This window comes from Anneissia japonica, unplaced genomic scaffold (assembly GCF_011630105.1).
Source record: "Anneissia japonica isolate Jap-2015-1 unplaced genomic scaffold, ASM1163010v1 scaffold287726_len2788222_cov184, whole genome shotgun sequence".
Classification (NCBI taxonomy): Eukaryota; Metazoa; Echinodermata; class Crinoidea; order Comatulida; family Comatulidae; genus Anneissia; species Anneissia japonica.
In genome coordinates, this window is record NW_022705125.1 from 2218476 (window position 1) to 2233795 (window position 15320).

At 31.9% G+C, this 15320-nt stretch overlaps 1 protein-coding gene across 1 annotated transcript in view; it reads right to left on the reverse strand.

Annotated features, from left to right (window-relative positions):
- Positions 1-15320, reverse strand: part of LOC117105218 (splicing factor, suppressor of white-apricot homolog) — a gene marked incomplete at its 5' end in the record, with an annotated part of 63964 nt that overhangs the window by 18931 nt on the left and 29713 nt on the right. The window contains 5 exon segments of the mRNA XM_033246293.1: positions 2604-2817; positions 4145-4367; positions 5583-5728; positions 7042-7282; positions 11850-11965. Of these exon segments, the coding sequence (XP_033102184.1) occupies positions 2604-2817; positions 4145-4367; positions 5583-5728; positions 7042-7282; positions 11850-11965 (940 nt within the window).

The following is a 15320-nucleotide window of genomic DNA, read 5'->3' on the forward strand; positions in this document are numbered from 1 at the left end:
TTTAACAGATTAAGAATTATGAAATTTGAAACAGATACGGCGTGTACACAGGGGTATTACGTAGGTTGTTAATTTGGAGGACGGTATATAATCTAATATTTAATCTATCAATAAACACAACCCAGTGGATTTAGATAGCGAGTGGAAAACGCCATTCCTCAGCCATAAAATCATTATCCTCATTAGGAATTCAGATACTCTTGGATCGTTTGACAGAGTGGTTGTAATTCAGGCCCCTACCTGGAATAGCAAGGGTTCAAGTCCCCAGATGCTCGTTTTCACTTATGTCCTTGACGAAGGCAAGTTGTAGAATAAATGGGTACCTGGTAATGTGTAAATTTTCAGTTTCATTTATCTGTTCACTGCTGAATATTCATGAGCATGAAGTTAAACATTATGTCTGATTATTACTTTTCCAATGATGCCAACACTTTGAGACATTAATTCATGGAAAGGGAAGAATGCTTGTGCTGTCTAAAACTTAACTAGGAGTCATGAAATAAGATGGCTGATGCGAAGATGAAAGTGGGGGGGGGGGGGGCTCAATGAATGATCAAGTTTGGGGGTGCTAACTTTCAAAATAAGGTGATATGTAGTAACTTTTAACTATTTGGGTATAATATTTTGCTTCAAACATTTCCAGTTGGGCGGTTACCTTTATCTATATAAAGGCTATGCCTATAACAAAAAAAATCATGACAGAAAGACCAACCCTGATTTTAAAAATGTCATTGTGTTTGGGTGACAGTTTCTTTTGGTCTAATTATTATTTACACTCAATAGAGTCTTTTGTTATACTTACCAATTATGGTATAGAATTACGATTCTCTTTTAACATATCATTATGATAAAATCGCTCAGACATTATTATCTCTATTCTACTTAATGACTGTACAAAACTAGAAAATACATTAGGCGAGAGTAATATAGTATCCTTCAGCATATTCCATATTCAGCTTCTTCACTAACAATGCTTGCTTTTGTTTTATATGCTGCAATGCAATCTAGTAGTATTTTCCAAAGGCATTAAAAATAAACATGTACAGCTATCCTGTTTCACTGGTAGTTTCTATTGCTGCTTGATCAATCAGCTCATTATTATTATTAGTAGCAATAACATAGGCCTGTATACACTTGAAATCAAGAGGCACAATCGTTTGTTTTTGAGATACTAAGTAAAAGTTCAAGGGTTTCAAATTGTGTGTGGACGGTTAACTTGCAGGAGCAGATTCAGTGAATAGCCAGTTGGCCTACGCCCTATCCCCTCCCACCCCACCAAAAAAATGTTTGAAAAAAAAGAAAGAAATGGTGTAAAAGTAATTAAGTTCAAATTAAACTATGTGGGTGCAATGTCAATAGAAAATTCTTGCACAATAAAAGAATTACTATTTTGTAGAATTAAATGTAAAATATTCTACTTGAAATAAACAATGAACTAAATTGAGATGTTAGGTTCTTATAAGATAAATGTGAGGTCTCACCAAGAAATGAAACGCAGTATTTGTGAAATTATATTGTCTAATTTTTTTCAACATTTTGATTTTGATGTTTTTGAATAACTTGATATTCATATTTTATGATTGTATACTTTTTAATTGAATTTTCTTACTAAGACACATATTAAGTGATTCTAGTCCTATAATTTGTACAGGTTAGTTCACATTTGAGGCCAATTTTCTCAAAATATGGTTGTCATACACCTAAAATTTAAATGCTCACATTTCTAGATCTACTTATCCTAGGGAAGACATTCATAGACCAAATTAAATCTTATAATATGATTCACCCAAATATAATACTTTTGATTTTCTAACCATGAGAATCATTTTGTCATGAGACCTTACAAATGCTGACTGACATAAGATCAGAACCGAAAACTCCACTTCTGTACAATTATAAAAAAGTTTCAAAATTAATGTAGGTAAATTTTTTTTAAGAGGTGGAAGGTATACTGCATGCACATAAAATATATTGAACAAAATATTTTAGGTTAAAACGATCACATTTACTATTTTACTATTACACATGTCTATCACAAGTGTAAAAGTTATCAAATAAATTATGTAATAATACCAATAAATATTTCTTTTTTGTTGAAGCAGAAACATTATTACTTATTAATATTATTACATAAGAAATTTATGTAACCTTTACACTTCTAAAATAATTGGTAAATATTTAGTGTATTTTAATGACATATAAACTCAACATAAATTAACTGCAATTAGGACTATTTCATTGTTATAATTATTTTCACGCACTTGTTTACGGCCACCCACTCAAGAAATTGTGGGTTCAAGAGGGTGGACTTATACTGGAGGAATTATAGTGGTATAAAACTATATACATATTTTTAGAATAAAAAATTTTGCAAACATTATTATTCACTTCTCATTGAAATAACTTAAACTTTATTAGCATTTATACATTTCATTTGAAAATTGTAGTTTGACTGCGCATGCCCATATCAAGTTTAACCGACAAAGATACACAAAACTTAAAACTTTATCTCGATTGACCTTGATTGACCTTAGATATGCGCATACGCACTTCAAATTATGAATTAGCCTATTTAGTAACGGGGAACTCTTGAGAATATTTACCTTGGAATAGCACTTGGTGAACTTGTCCCGGAGACACCTGAAACTGAGGGAGGGGGATATATTGCAGGAGAGGTGATTATTGAGGTAGTTAATTCAGTGTGTGTAAGAGTCACATTTGAGACGGAAGGTGGAGGCGGGGCAGGTGGGGGAGGGGGTGGTGCAAATGACGTTCCTTGTGGCACTGACATATATGGTTGAATTTGGGAGCCATGATCTAGAAAAAAAAAAAAATGGGAAAATTATTTCAAAATTCACAAAATAATAGCTGTAGAGCATGACTTGATAGAATACTTAGATAAATAAAAAATTAATATACTGTTGTTACATTTTATGTTATATAAAAATGGTATTTATAAATTTTAAAACGTTGATTGTTAGTTTAAGGCAACTTGCGATTTGCCAATTTTGCTTTTTTTTAATTTCTTTATTCTTTATACTGGGGACCTGTCCAGCAGGGCATCACTGTCCTTCCACAGGGCCAAGCTATTAAATGTAATCCAAAAAATACATAAAATAAAAAAAAAAAATAGTGGCGTAACTGTAGTATTAAATAGAGGAATAACTGTAGTATTATCATCTTAAGTTTGGAAATATGTTGAAATGAATGAAACAAAGAAATATACACAGTCTTCATCATATCTATTGAATTTAAATATGAAATTTAAAATAACTTTAAATAATAAATATTTTGAAAATACAAGTGTGAATAGAGAAAATCCTGTTATAAATTTACTCGTAGCCTTTAGGTTTCAAATTTCGACCGGAGTAAGTTTACTGCTGGTTGAATCCAGAAGTTTCTACATGCATAGAATCACTAAAAGCTTAATAATATCATTATCACATTTGAGCTAAACAAATTATTTTTATTATAAATGTAATTAATACTGTATAATCCACTGGACAATAATGACATTAATAATTATTAACAATAAGTATTAAATTAAGGCCAAGTGAAAAAATAATTAGTTTTCATTGTTCAAAGTTTTTGTAGGCCTTTTTTCTTTTTTTTTATGGACGTCGGCATTTCCACATGAAGTCAATATGCTGGTATCACAATTTGTACTGAAATCTGATCCACTTAAGCTAATGTACAGGAATATGAAAATTACCATTATTCAATTACCCTATTTCAAGCAACTCTCATGGCATGCAATGCTGAAATCCTCAAATCCTTAGAATATTTTGTAATGAAAAATGTTTCCGATAACTATATATTATATTTTTACCCTCGCATTGGCAAGTGGCTATTGAAAAAAACTCTATATGTATGGCTACAAGAAACATGCTCTAATAATTTCAGACACTTTAATCATGATTTTTTTTTTTTTATTGGATGGAATATAAGAAATGAAGAAAATGCCTTTGTTGATTTAGTATCATATTTTCATTCGCAAGCAGCTACTGAACAGACTATAGGAACAGATATGTACGATTACAACATGGTTTAATGGCAAAGAGAAAACATTTTTTTCACTTGCACTAAAGAACAATCAAATTTATGAATTGTTAATCATAGGAATAATGAGAAATAACATATATACCTGAATTTGCAGTTGGGGGTGGAGGAGGTGGTGGAATGAACGACCCCATCACGGGTAGGTAGCCTGCAGCCACTAACGCTGCAGGATCGTAACCCTGAGCAAGTAGACTTGCTACGTCATGGTACCCAGCAGGCATCTCGTACATCGTCGGATGGACGTTTGAAGGAATTGGTGGTAATCGTGCAGTATCGCTTACAGGTTGTGACGATGGTTGATGTATTGCCTGAGGTACAGCATAGAAGTAGAACAGAAAAATTAATGTATATTTCCTGTGTCACATGTGGAAGTGTAAATATTTTACAATTCAATGAACTTTTTAATTTTTCATTTCTTTTTGTATGCCCTATAATCTTCGCGATTTATGATGACGATGAAAATCGCAAAATTCTGAACGATACTTGTGTCTTCAAAAGCAATGCTAAGCCATACACAGCTAATATAAAAACGATATTGGCTCAATAAAGATTTTATGGAAATATTTTTGCTTCTTTGTGCAGAATTTTTTAATCATTCAATCATACTTTAAAATTTAATGCATTATTATATAAATGATGTCATATTCATTATTCTGAAAATAAGATGACTTGGCTAGGCCAGTCCATCATACTTCACACATCCACAGTAAATTGATACCAGTGGTGGTGTATTGTAAAATCGCGAAAATATAGGGCTTCAAAAAAAATAGTTCTATACAGCATTATATGCTATTTAACTCCTTACATTGAACGTACAGTTTTAGATATATTTTAATTACATTTCTAAATTTTTATTTTATTGATTGTGTAAACCAGATTTTAGAATTTTTGCATATTATTTAATTGTGATTTTTTTTATTATTATTTTATTCACATTCAATATTTTTTGTATTTTTTTTTTGTCAAACCATGACAGTGATTTAAATTTAATTAAGTTAAACCATTACACTTCCAATAGCAAGGCTTACAAATTGCAACTGTAGCTATGAACAATGAAGATTAATACTTCTAAAACTATAAGAAACCTAATTCCCCATTTCCATTTTCCTCTTCCCCATTGAAAATGTTCTAAGCAAAAATCACATCATATCACCTTATCTTGTAAGTCTATTTTCCCCTTACTTAATCATCAAACCCTCTCTTCTACTTTACACCCCACCCCCTTGCACCACAAATCTTAAGACTTCTAGATATACCACTGACTCAGACTCAATCAAAATGGAAATTTGCTGAGGAAAATTAGCTCAAGTACCATAGTTAAAAATCACCTCATTTTACTAACGAGCACCCCTTCACTTACTCATTAATCCCCACGATAATCTTTAACATCCCGGATTAGCCCCACCACCTGTCGATATGCCACTGATAACATGTAACCTTTGCTATTACAGTTATACTATCTCTACAAATGAGGTAAATATGAGGGCTTGTCTCTCTTTACACAAATATCATAAACTACTTACAGATATGCTGGTAGGCTTCGGCCTTGGATTTGACACTAGACTAGGATGAAGGTACCCACTGTGATCGTGGTCATCTTCATCGTCGTCTTCACTGTGATGTCCACTATCATCATTACCGGTATTTCTAATATTGCATACATCATTTCCTAAATTGGGAAAATAAATTTAGTTAAAAAATGCACATTTACAGTAGATATTCAACAGGGGTGGCTAAAATATGGGTTGGAAGGCCAAATTGGAATTTGATTTAACACTGAGTGTTGCAAGCAAAACTTAGGGTAAAAATTTGAAGTTTTCAATGTGCTTGCAAATTTCTCCATATACAGTACTCCATTTATACTGCTTTATGGCCATTTTTTTATGTTAGTTTATACAGATGCTCGACGGCAGGCTGTAACAACAAGGGTTTTCTAGCCAGAATGTAGGCAGGCCGTCACATGTAGAATAGCAAATATATTTTCATGGCCTCAACAAATTGCGCTATCCCCACCTATCATTATACAATACGAAAAAAATTCCATACCAATAATTATTTGGATGTTAATCAGCAGATTTATACTACTAATACTGTCAGTACTCTGCCAGAATCAATTCATGGGCCGGAAAAGATTACTTACAAGCGGTGTGTAATTTTTGAGTTCCATCAATTTTTCACTTTGCTAAATGTATATAAGACTTCCTTCTGTCATCCTTTCTATGAAGAGCATGTGTAACCTTTCATTTTTTTACAAATTTAAAGTATGTCAAATTTTAATTCATTTAATAGAATCTTAGGAATACTTTTGATATAACCTATACATTACAAAAGAGACAAACAGGTGCATTAAATATTATCACCATTGTAAAGGAAGCGGAGAGGAATAATTGAGGAGTATCGTGATTAAAGTGGGGAAAAGAAGGAAATTTCTTTTAAGAATATGAAGACAGAATATTTTTCGTAAACCACTAATGTTACATTAAATAAATATTGTAACTGAATTGATTTTGTTTACATTTGTTATAAATATATTATTAATTTCAATAGCACTTTTAATTTTTCAACAATTTTAAATTATTGTCATACAAAAAAATCCCATATGTATTTTTTGGTCATAAATGCTCATCAATCTACAATATGGTATCATCTTACACTATTCTTCTAATGTACACATTATCTTAATATGTGCAGAAGAAATTGTATACTGATTGAGTTACAGCATTTAATAAGCATGCATTTAAATTAAAGAGCATAATTTACTACTACTCTTTGACTCCCCCCACCCACCTCTCCAGAATGAACCTTTCCGGAATGTCAGTCAAACTTAACCAACAATTCAGAACAGTGCCATGAAGGTTCTTCTAGTCTCACAAACGCACATTTACTTTTACGCTATTATTTTGTGGGACCTTTAGCACCTATACCCCAGGGTTGGTGCTTAGCAGAAAAGTCCAATTATCGCTAAGAAAGAGCATAGCATACCTTCTTTGGTGAGGCTCTTGTTCTGGGGTCTTTGTTGATCCACCTTTGGTCGATAATGCCCCGATTTTATTAATTTTAGTAGATGCTTGTAGTAAGGATTGAGGTAGTGGTCGAAATTAAGAAAATCAAATTGAGAATTTCCGGCCTGGTTGGCCTTGATTCGTATTTCCATCTGCGCTCCTCTTGAACTGATGAAGTTAGCTGTTCGTTCAATAAACGCGTGCATCTTAACAGTTGCAGGCTGAAAGTAAGAAACATGCAAGACACCATAAATTTGTTATAATGAAAGACAGGTTGTAAGAAAAAACATTAAAAACTTTGTATTTTTGATGCTGAAGAAAAGCTGGCAAAATACTTAATTTATTGTTCATATACTTCATAAACACATTAAAATTCATTTTCGCAATAACAGGACATTCTTAATTAAAATACTTTGCTTGGAAGAACCAATGCCAACTTAAGTGGTTATTAAAGTTCAGTTGGTAAAGCGTCAGAATGTAACTGTAAAGCATGAGGGTTTGATTTCCAAAGCACTCACTTTTCTTAGTCAAATTATAGTATAAATACACATTTAACTATGGGTCACTGTGTGATAGGTCTGCCTCTTGCATACCATACTCTTTAACACACTGGTATTCATTTTATATTTCATTAATTCATTACTTTTTAATTTTTAATTATTTTGTTATTGTCTTCTTTTAAATTTACTTTATTACTATTGCTTTTTTTTTATTAGATGTTACAGTACGTTTTTGTTCCATTTTTTACACATACTGTCATCAATTGATTTTTGAATGATTGCATTCAATTTTAAAGTCAATTTTAGGTGTTATATAATAATGAAAGATAAATTTCTTAGTTGCATGATATACAATGATAATGTAAGTCATCTTATGTTTATCAACATAAAAAAACAACAATTGCATCAATAATCACTGCAGTTGGCTTCATGCTAGAGTAAGTTATAAAAATGAAGCATTTATTATATTAAAGGACAATAAAGTCCACTTTGCTAACAAGCCAACTTCTAACCAGTGAACCTAATGGTATTTGTTTTATTTTTTTGTTTTATTAAACTATTTATATTTAAGTAATCATAACTTATGATCACAATCTTTATATTCATTTGCGTTTATGAATATTTCAAGCTAAGTTCATGCTAAGTTATATCAAACCTACAACCAGTGAACTCAAGGATATTTGATTCATTTTTTTACATTAATTTATTTACATATAAGTACTCATAAATTTAAATTTAAATAATTTTAAATTAGAATACAGTATTTTTATACTTTGGATGCAGGTATTGTCTAACATGTACATATACAAATGCGATGTCCAATAAAGATTGTATTGTACAGTGGTGATGTCAACAAATCAATGACAAATGTTAGTATTGTACTAATAAATCTAGATCTTCACAGCTTGTGCAATGGGTGTGAAGACCAAAAATGTTCGTTTCAATGGAAAATTTCAGTCACCAAGGTTAAATTATTAAGTTCTTTTTAAATTTACAGAACAAACAAATATTGGAAAAGATAAAATGCAAAATTTTGGGATAGCAACAAAATAGTAGTTGTACCATGGTATCTACAGTAGATATTCACAGCTTTTACAATGGGTGCAGAGAAGGTAATGTTCAACTCAACGGAAAATTTCAGTTACTAAGGTTCAATTACTAGATTCTGCTCTAATTTACATCACATGTAAATATGGAAAAGACAAAATGCAAAATTCTGGGGTAACAACAAAACAGTTGTACTATCTATATGTTCACAGCTTGGGTTGTAGACTGGTTGTGGAAAATGTAACATGTTCAGCTTTCATTTGTAAGACATGCAATTATTGAGGAAAGATGAAATGCTAAAATTCAAGGTATAGCAACAAAGAAATCCGTGTGACAGACAATGAGGATGAGTTACTTTGGAGTTCTTTGTTAGTTTTGCTTTGCTTTAAATTATCTGGTGGAAAAGATCAGTCACCACTTTTGTAAGGGACGTCACATGCAACATTGCAAATTGCTAAAATGAAAAATATGGTGAGTCATAGTAAATTATATAAGTTAAAAACACTCTGCAGTGATATGACAGGTATAAATTTTATCCATTTATGTTATTACTTGTCAAGATTTATAGAAGGTTAACATTCAAGCTAACAATTAATACAACATTGTTGTTTTTTTTTTTCGCGACTTGGGAAGCTAATGGACTTAAAGATTAAAAGGTTGTATATCTTTTTGATTGTGTGTGACACAGTTTTTTTGAGTCACTTCAGATACTGTACCTACAAAAATTCTGAAGGCCCTGAAATATTTGCCCGACACTCCCCGTATATTTAACATAAATTATTATTTTTTCTTATAATCCGCCAATTAATTTTAAGTTCAATGCGAAGTCTAATACAATAGAAAATATTGATGGTGTCAGTCAAGCTTATTATAAAAATATAAGAAAATGTAAAATGGAGTTATGATAAAATACCGTCTGTATTGAGTGTACTAGATAGTTAAAACATTCAATGTTGTAATTGCTTAATTCCCATATTATTTGTAAATTAAGTATATAAAGTTAAATAAATGTTTACCTTTGAATTTAAAGTACAAGAAATTACTTTCTTTGCCAATCAACTGATATCTATATTCCTAATTATTTTTTCTGTAGATCTTAAACTGGCTCATACAGTCCGTAGATTGTTTTAACTTTGTTGTAGGTAAATAAATATATACAATCTTTTTAAATAAATGATTTACTTGAATTAGTCAGGTGTCTACCAGATTCTATGAGCCCAATCACACTTAAGAGTCAGGGCCGGCAATTTTTAAGTGTGAACAATCAATAAATGTTAATCCAACTTTTAGTCGGTTAAGGTCCTGCAATGTGGGCCCTGGGACGGCCCTGGGCCGACAACTTTATATCTGAACGTAAGCCGAACCTCAGCCAGTCCAAGTTCGCTCTGATTGCTCGATTTTGACATCTTATCTAACCACAACATTCAATCGAACAGACATGCGCGAAAAAACACCATTGAGAAATAAAATTGTTAAGGAAGCTGTAAAGTAATTTGTATTTAGTTGAACTATTGTTTTTGAATACAAGTTTTTATATAAGGTCTCCATGCCTAACTAATTATTACTCACAGCCTCCGTGCGAAGCATAAGCATCATCACAAACCAAGTTGTAGGCATGGGGAATACCACGTGATACAAAGCTTACGTATGGGCAGTTTGACATATGACGACTTTCTTTTCTACAGTTAAAGAATTCCAGTAGATAAAAAAAATATTGGCCTATTACAAGCTCAAGAAACCCCGTTTTTGTATAGCACACATTAATTTAACAAGTTTATATTCTAAAATCATAACACTGTATAGCGGTATCATTTTTTCTGTGAACATCATCCTCAGCAACCACGTGCGTTTTGTGTCGACGTTCGTGAAGCTACTCACATGACCCAGAGGATAGAAAAAAAACATAATCGTTTGTTTTTCTTATGAGCGAACCTGGTTCTAAAAAGCGTCAAAAATTGTTTGTGAATAAACCTAATATGAAAATAATTATTATCGCTAAATAGATAGATCTCGATGCTACTTATTCACAATCAGTGTCTCCGGTCTGTGGCCAAACTTTGACAGCAATATAGGCCTATATAGACAGTTTACAATATAGTCATGGACTTTCGAAATCGCGAGTCTGGCTTTGCACAGAGTAAAATCGAACTGCGCTAATTATAGGTCATGGTTATTATAAGAATTATCGTCGCCATAAATATGAAGCAGAATGCTATCCGCTTTAAAAATCGAAAAAGTATAAGGAGAATTTTTGAAATTAGGTCCATGTTTCGCGCGAATTCCATGTGTTTATGCTAGGTTGTGATTTACCGTTCCGCCATCAAAATGCGATCGCCTCAACTTCCTGTCCTGCAATTCATCGACCTGGCCCAAAAGAAGAAGTGAGAACGTCCGTAAGGCGGCCCTGGACTGACTTAATACAACTTAAAACAATAACTGTGAACGGAAATGAAGTTGAGTCGGCCGTAATTTAAGGCGACCCTTGGCCGGCCCTAGGCCGGCCTAATAAGTGTCATTGGGCTCTATGACTGAAAAAATATTTTTAATGAAAGTCATAAAGATATATAAAGTTACAGCAGTTATAAACAATTTTGTTATCTAATATCTTATTTAGTATATTAAATCTGCTTTCAAAGATTATTGTAAGAGATTGTTAAAACGCAACTGACTGTTGTACACAAAACAATGGAATATTGTATTTAATTTGTTCACTGAAATCCAGTTTTTCAGGTCAATGGCCTAATTATTAGAAACTTAGTCTGACTGGAGTGGAAGGTTCTATTATTTGCAAAGGGTGTTCATTTGTAGTGGTGAAAGGAAAATATCAAAAGTAAAGATGTAAAAAATACGATGATGATAAAGGTAGTAGAGATGATGATTTTTTTTTTTTTTTGTGGTAATGACTATGCTTAATATCATACTGATTACCGATGATGATTATGATGGTTGTAATGATAATGATGGTGGTGGTTCTTTAATGACGATGAAAATAAGGGTGTCTAATATGACAAGTAAGTGCAGATAATAATAATAAGTATGAAGCATATGATAATGATACTGATGATAACGATAGTGATAATGATGACGAGGATAATGCTGAAATAATGATGATGATGATACTCATGATAATGATGGAGACGATGATGATATGATGATAATGATGCTATTATAATGATTATGATGATTAAGATGATGATGTCGTTATGATGATTATAATGATTACAATAATAAAAGTATTTACCACTTCCATATCCATAGGTATTTTCAGTTCTTGTGGCGCAATAAAAGGTTCCTCCTGCACTACATTTGACGGCAGTTTCACCGTTTCTTTTTCTTCAATCTCCCTTGTTTCAATTTCTGTGTATATAAAAATATAAACATTAATGTAAAAATATAAAACTAAAATATGTATATCACAAAAATAATATTTAGATACAAAAACTAAATATTTGCTTTTGGTAGGGGATGTTACTGTCCTCTCTCTCTTTCACACATGCACAAATAGATATTATTTTTCCCAATAGGGGCATTATTATATAATTATTTATAAATATTAACTGAGTTTAATAATACTACAAATTTCTCAGTGAGTTATCTTTTGAAAACTAAACAGAGGGTCATGTTTTAAAACATATTCCAATAACAATTAATTTTATAATTCATTGTATAAAAACTACATCTTCTGGATTCAGAATCTGGATCAAATTACCACACAATGTAGGTGGATAAAGTCCAATCCATTTATAAATACAAAATATGTTTTCTTTGGGTTTCTTACACAGGGACGGAAAAATGAACAATGCGACTTCAGTAGGAGGTTTGTGGGAACAGATTCCACAGCAGAAAAATCCTGAATGCCTGTCGGAGAACTCTTAGCTTTGAAAAAGCTTTTTGTCTGAGACTGAGAGTGCACTTTCCAAGGCTGGAGCACAGTGGGTGTTTATACCCCTTGTCTGAAAACTGGCTAGCTTGATCAAAGAGGCCCACCAAGGCTGCAACAAAAAATACTGTGGAATGCTCCATTAACTGGCTACTGTAGCTAGATCAAAGAAGCCCAGCTCCATTATTGAATGAGTTTTTTTCTATGAGCAAAATAATTACACCTTTTTTAAATGTTTCGTATATAAAATACATATAGTAAATATAATATTTTTTATTATTTATTCCTTTTTATTAGGATTAAACACCACTGGATTAGATACTTCAAAACATGTGCAATTCCTGGTATTTATAATGTTATTTCCTTTTAATATTTTTTACTTTCATAGTTTAAATATGTTATTAAAACATGGTAAAGGGTCAAGGAAAATGTGCATTACAAACAACATTATACAGTACATTCATGTTCCGTGTGAAATTTATCTCCATGGGGAGTACTACTAGTCATAGCGTGTATACTGACTCAGGCTACACTGTAGCACTATTCATATCCTCTCCACAATTGCTGGATCAACTTCTCATAATTTATGACCATCTTTGGTTTTGAAGCCCCGCCCCCTAAAACACAGGTTCATAAAAAAATGATCTATTTTTGTAAAAGTCCAAAATCAACAGAACAATAATCTCAAAAAAGAATGGATGGTATCAAATGCTTAAAATAGTCAATTTTTTAAAGGCTTTAATAAATAAATTTAATAGATTTATTTGCATTTTAACAACTATAAATACGTCATGTTGTTAATGTAGTTTATTTTGTAAATTCAGAAATTTGAATAATATCAAATTGGATAGAAGTTTGGAAGAAAACCCCTAGACTTAGGGGGTATTAAAAGAAGGTTGGAAATCAACACTAGTATAATTAATTAATGTCAAAGAAATACATCAAAAAATATTATCCAAGGTCAACAAATTTGTGTAAAGATAATAGGATATAGCAATTAATTTAAATGTACAGTAATTTTCTTTTTACAAAAAACTATTTTCCCTTTTGAAAAAATTAGGGGAGCCCAGGCAAACAGCCTCCTCTCTCCCTTGAATATGTCTTTCCTAAATTAATATTAATTTTACTATTATCATACTACTATGTGCAAAATTTGATTTCATAGTTTACTGTCATAGGTAGCTATATACACAAGTACGCAATGCCTGCCAATCAAATCTCCAACTGCTTCCTTTCAATGTATTACTTTAACTCTTCAGTAACCTAAGGAGCCTTAAGTCATCAGGAACATTTCACACATAATTGCTTGGGCGATCCTGAATGCTTTTAGGTCATGTCGCATTAAAGCTTTCTAATCCTCAGTTATAATTCAGTAGGATCAAAGGAATTATGATGGATTAAACAGATTTTGACAAGAGATACCTATTAGCAGATTATAAAGAGTAAGATTATGAAAATTATCAAAATGGATTAAATCAATTTTATCTACAATAATGTAGTTTATAAACTAAAATATGAAAATGATTAAACGACTATCATTCTCAACCAAATGAGGCATGGAGAACAATTTTAAAATGATTTTTAATTTTGATTTGCTACAATATTTCATATTAAACATGATACTGTATCATTTAACATCAACTAGCATTGAATAAACAAACTAAACTGGTAAACTAGGGGAAGACCCCTAAAAAAAATATTAATAAAATATTACTAAAATTGGGCTGCCAGTCTGATGAAACCACTAAAGGTACAGTAGTGGTGAAACGTCAGGGAAAAAAATTTTAGTATTAACTCCAATATTTATACTTGGAATTAAAAAATGAATTCAAATTAATTGATTAAAACACTGTTATTGGTTATTTTACTGTACCAATCTATCATTTACAAAGAAAGACAGTAGCTAGCTCAGTCGGCTAAGATGGTGGTAGCCACTGGGTGTGCGCTGTACCGTGGAGATCTCTTGGTCCAGGTTCAATTCCCAACGCTGCTCTCCATGTATTCCAGCTGGAGGGCTGAAATACAAGTTACAATAGCGCACCGTCTAACGGATGAGACGTTTAATCCGTTGGTCCCGTGTGCATTATGGCCCATGTGTACATTAAAATAAGCATTACACTCTTCGGAAAAGAGTAGGACATTGTCTCCCGGTGTTGCCTACTGCCCAATTCAGAAGGACCCAACTGGAAAGACCAGAGATGTCTAAAAAGGGGAAGGCGAAGTGGGGCCGATCGAGATAATACTACCTTAGGGGGTCCAGGGGCATGCCCCTGCGAAATTTTTGTGTTCTAGATGCCCGGAAATAACCTCAGAGGCATTTTGGCCGATCATTTTTTTCTTATTCTTTCTTTTTTTACTTTCCAAAAGTACCGGTCTCAGCCCCAAAATCTCACAATTCATCCTCACATTCAATCCAATCTATCTATTCATTTCGTTATCTGTTAATACAGTACTCAGCTCTGCAATCTACTTGGCTATCAGTTTATTTACCAGTATTAATTACAATCTTGTAAACAGTTTTTTTTTTAATTATTTGCTGTTTAAAAAGTTTCTGTTGAATGTCGCGAATGTAAATCAACATGAGTTAGACATATGTATTATTATTTATTACAAAATTAATTTCAATTTCAAGATAAAGAAAATATATAACAAAAAGCCCTACAAAGATTTCCAAAAATGTTGAACATTACTGTACAGTATTATCGAGGAATCAGACAAAAAAAGAATAAACATATTACAGCAAAAAAAACAAGATCAAAATGACATAATACATAATGAATTACATAAATAAGAAAAGTAGATAATATAAAAAATAAAATATTATATTGATAA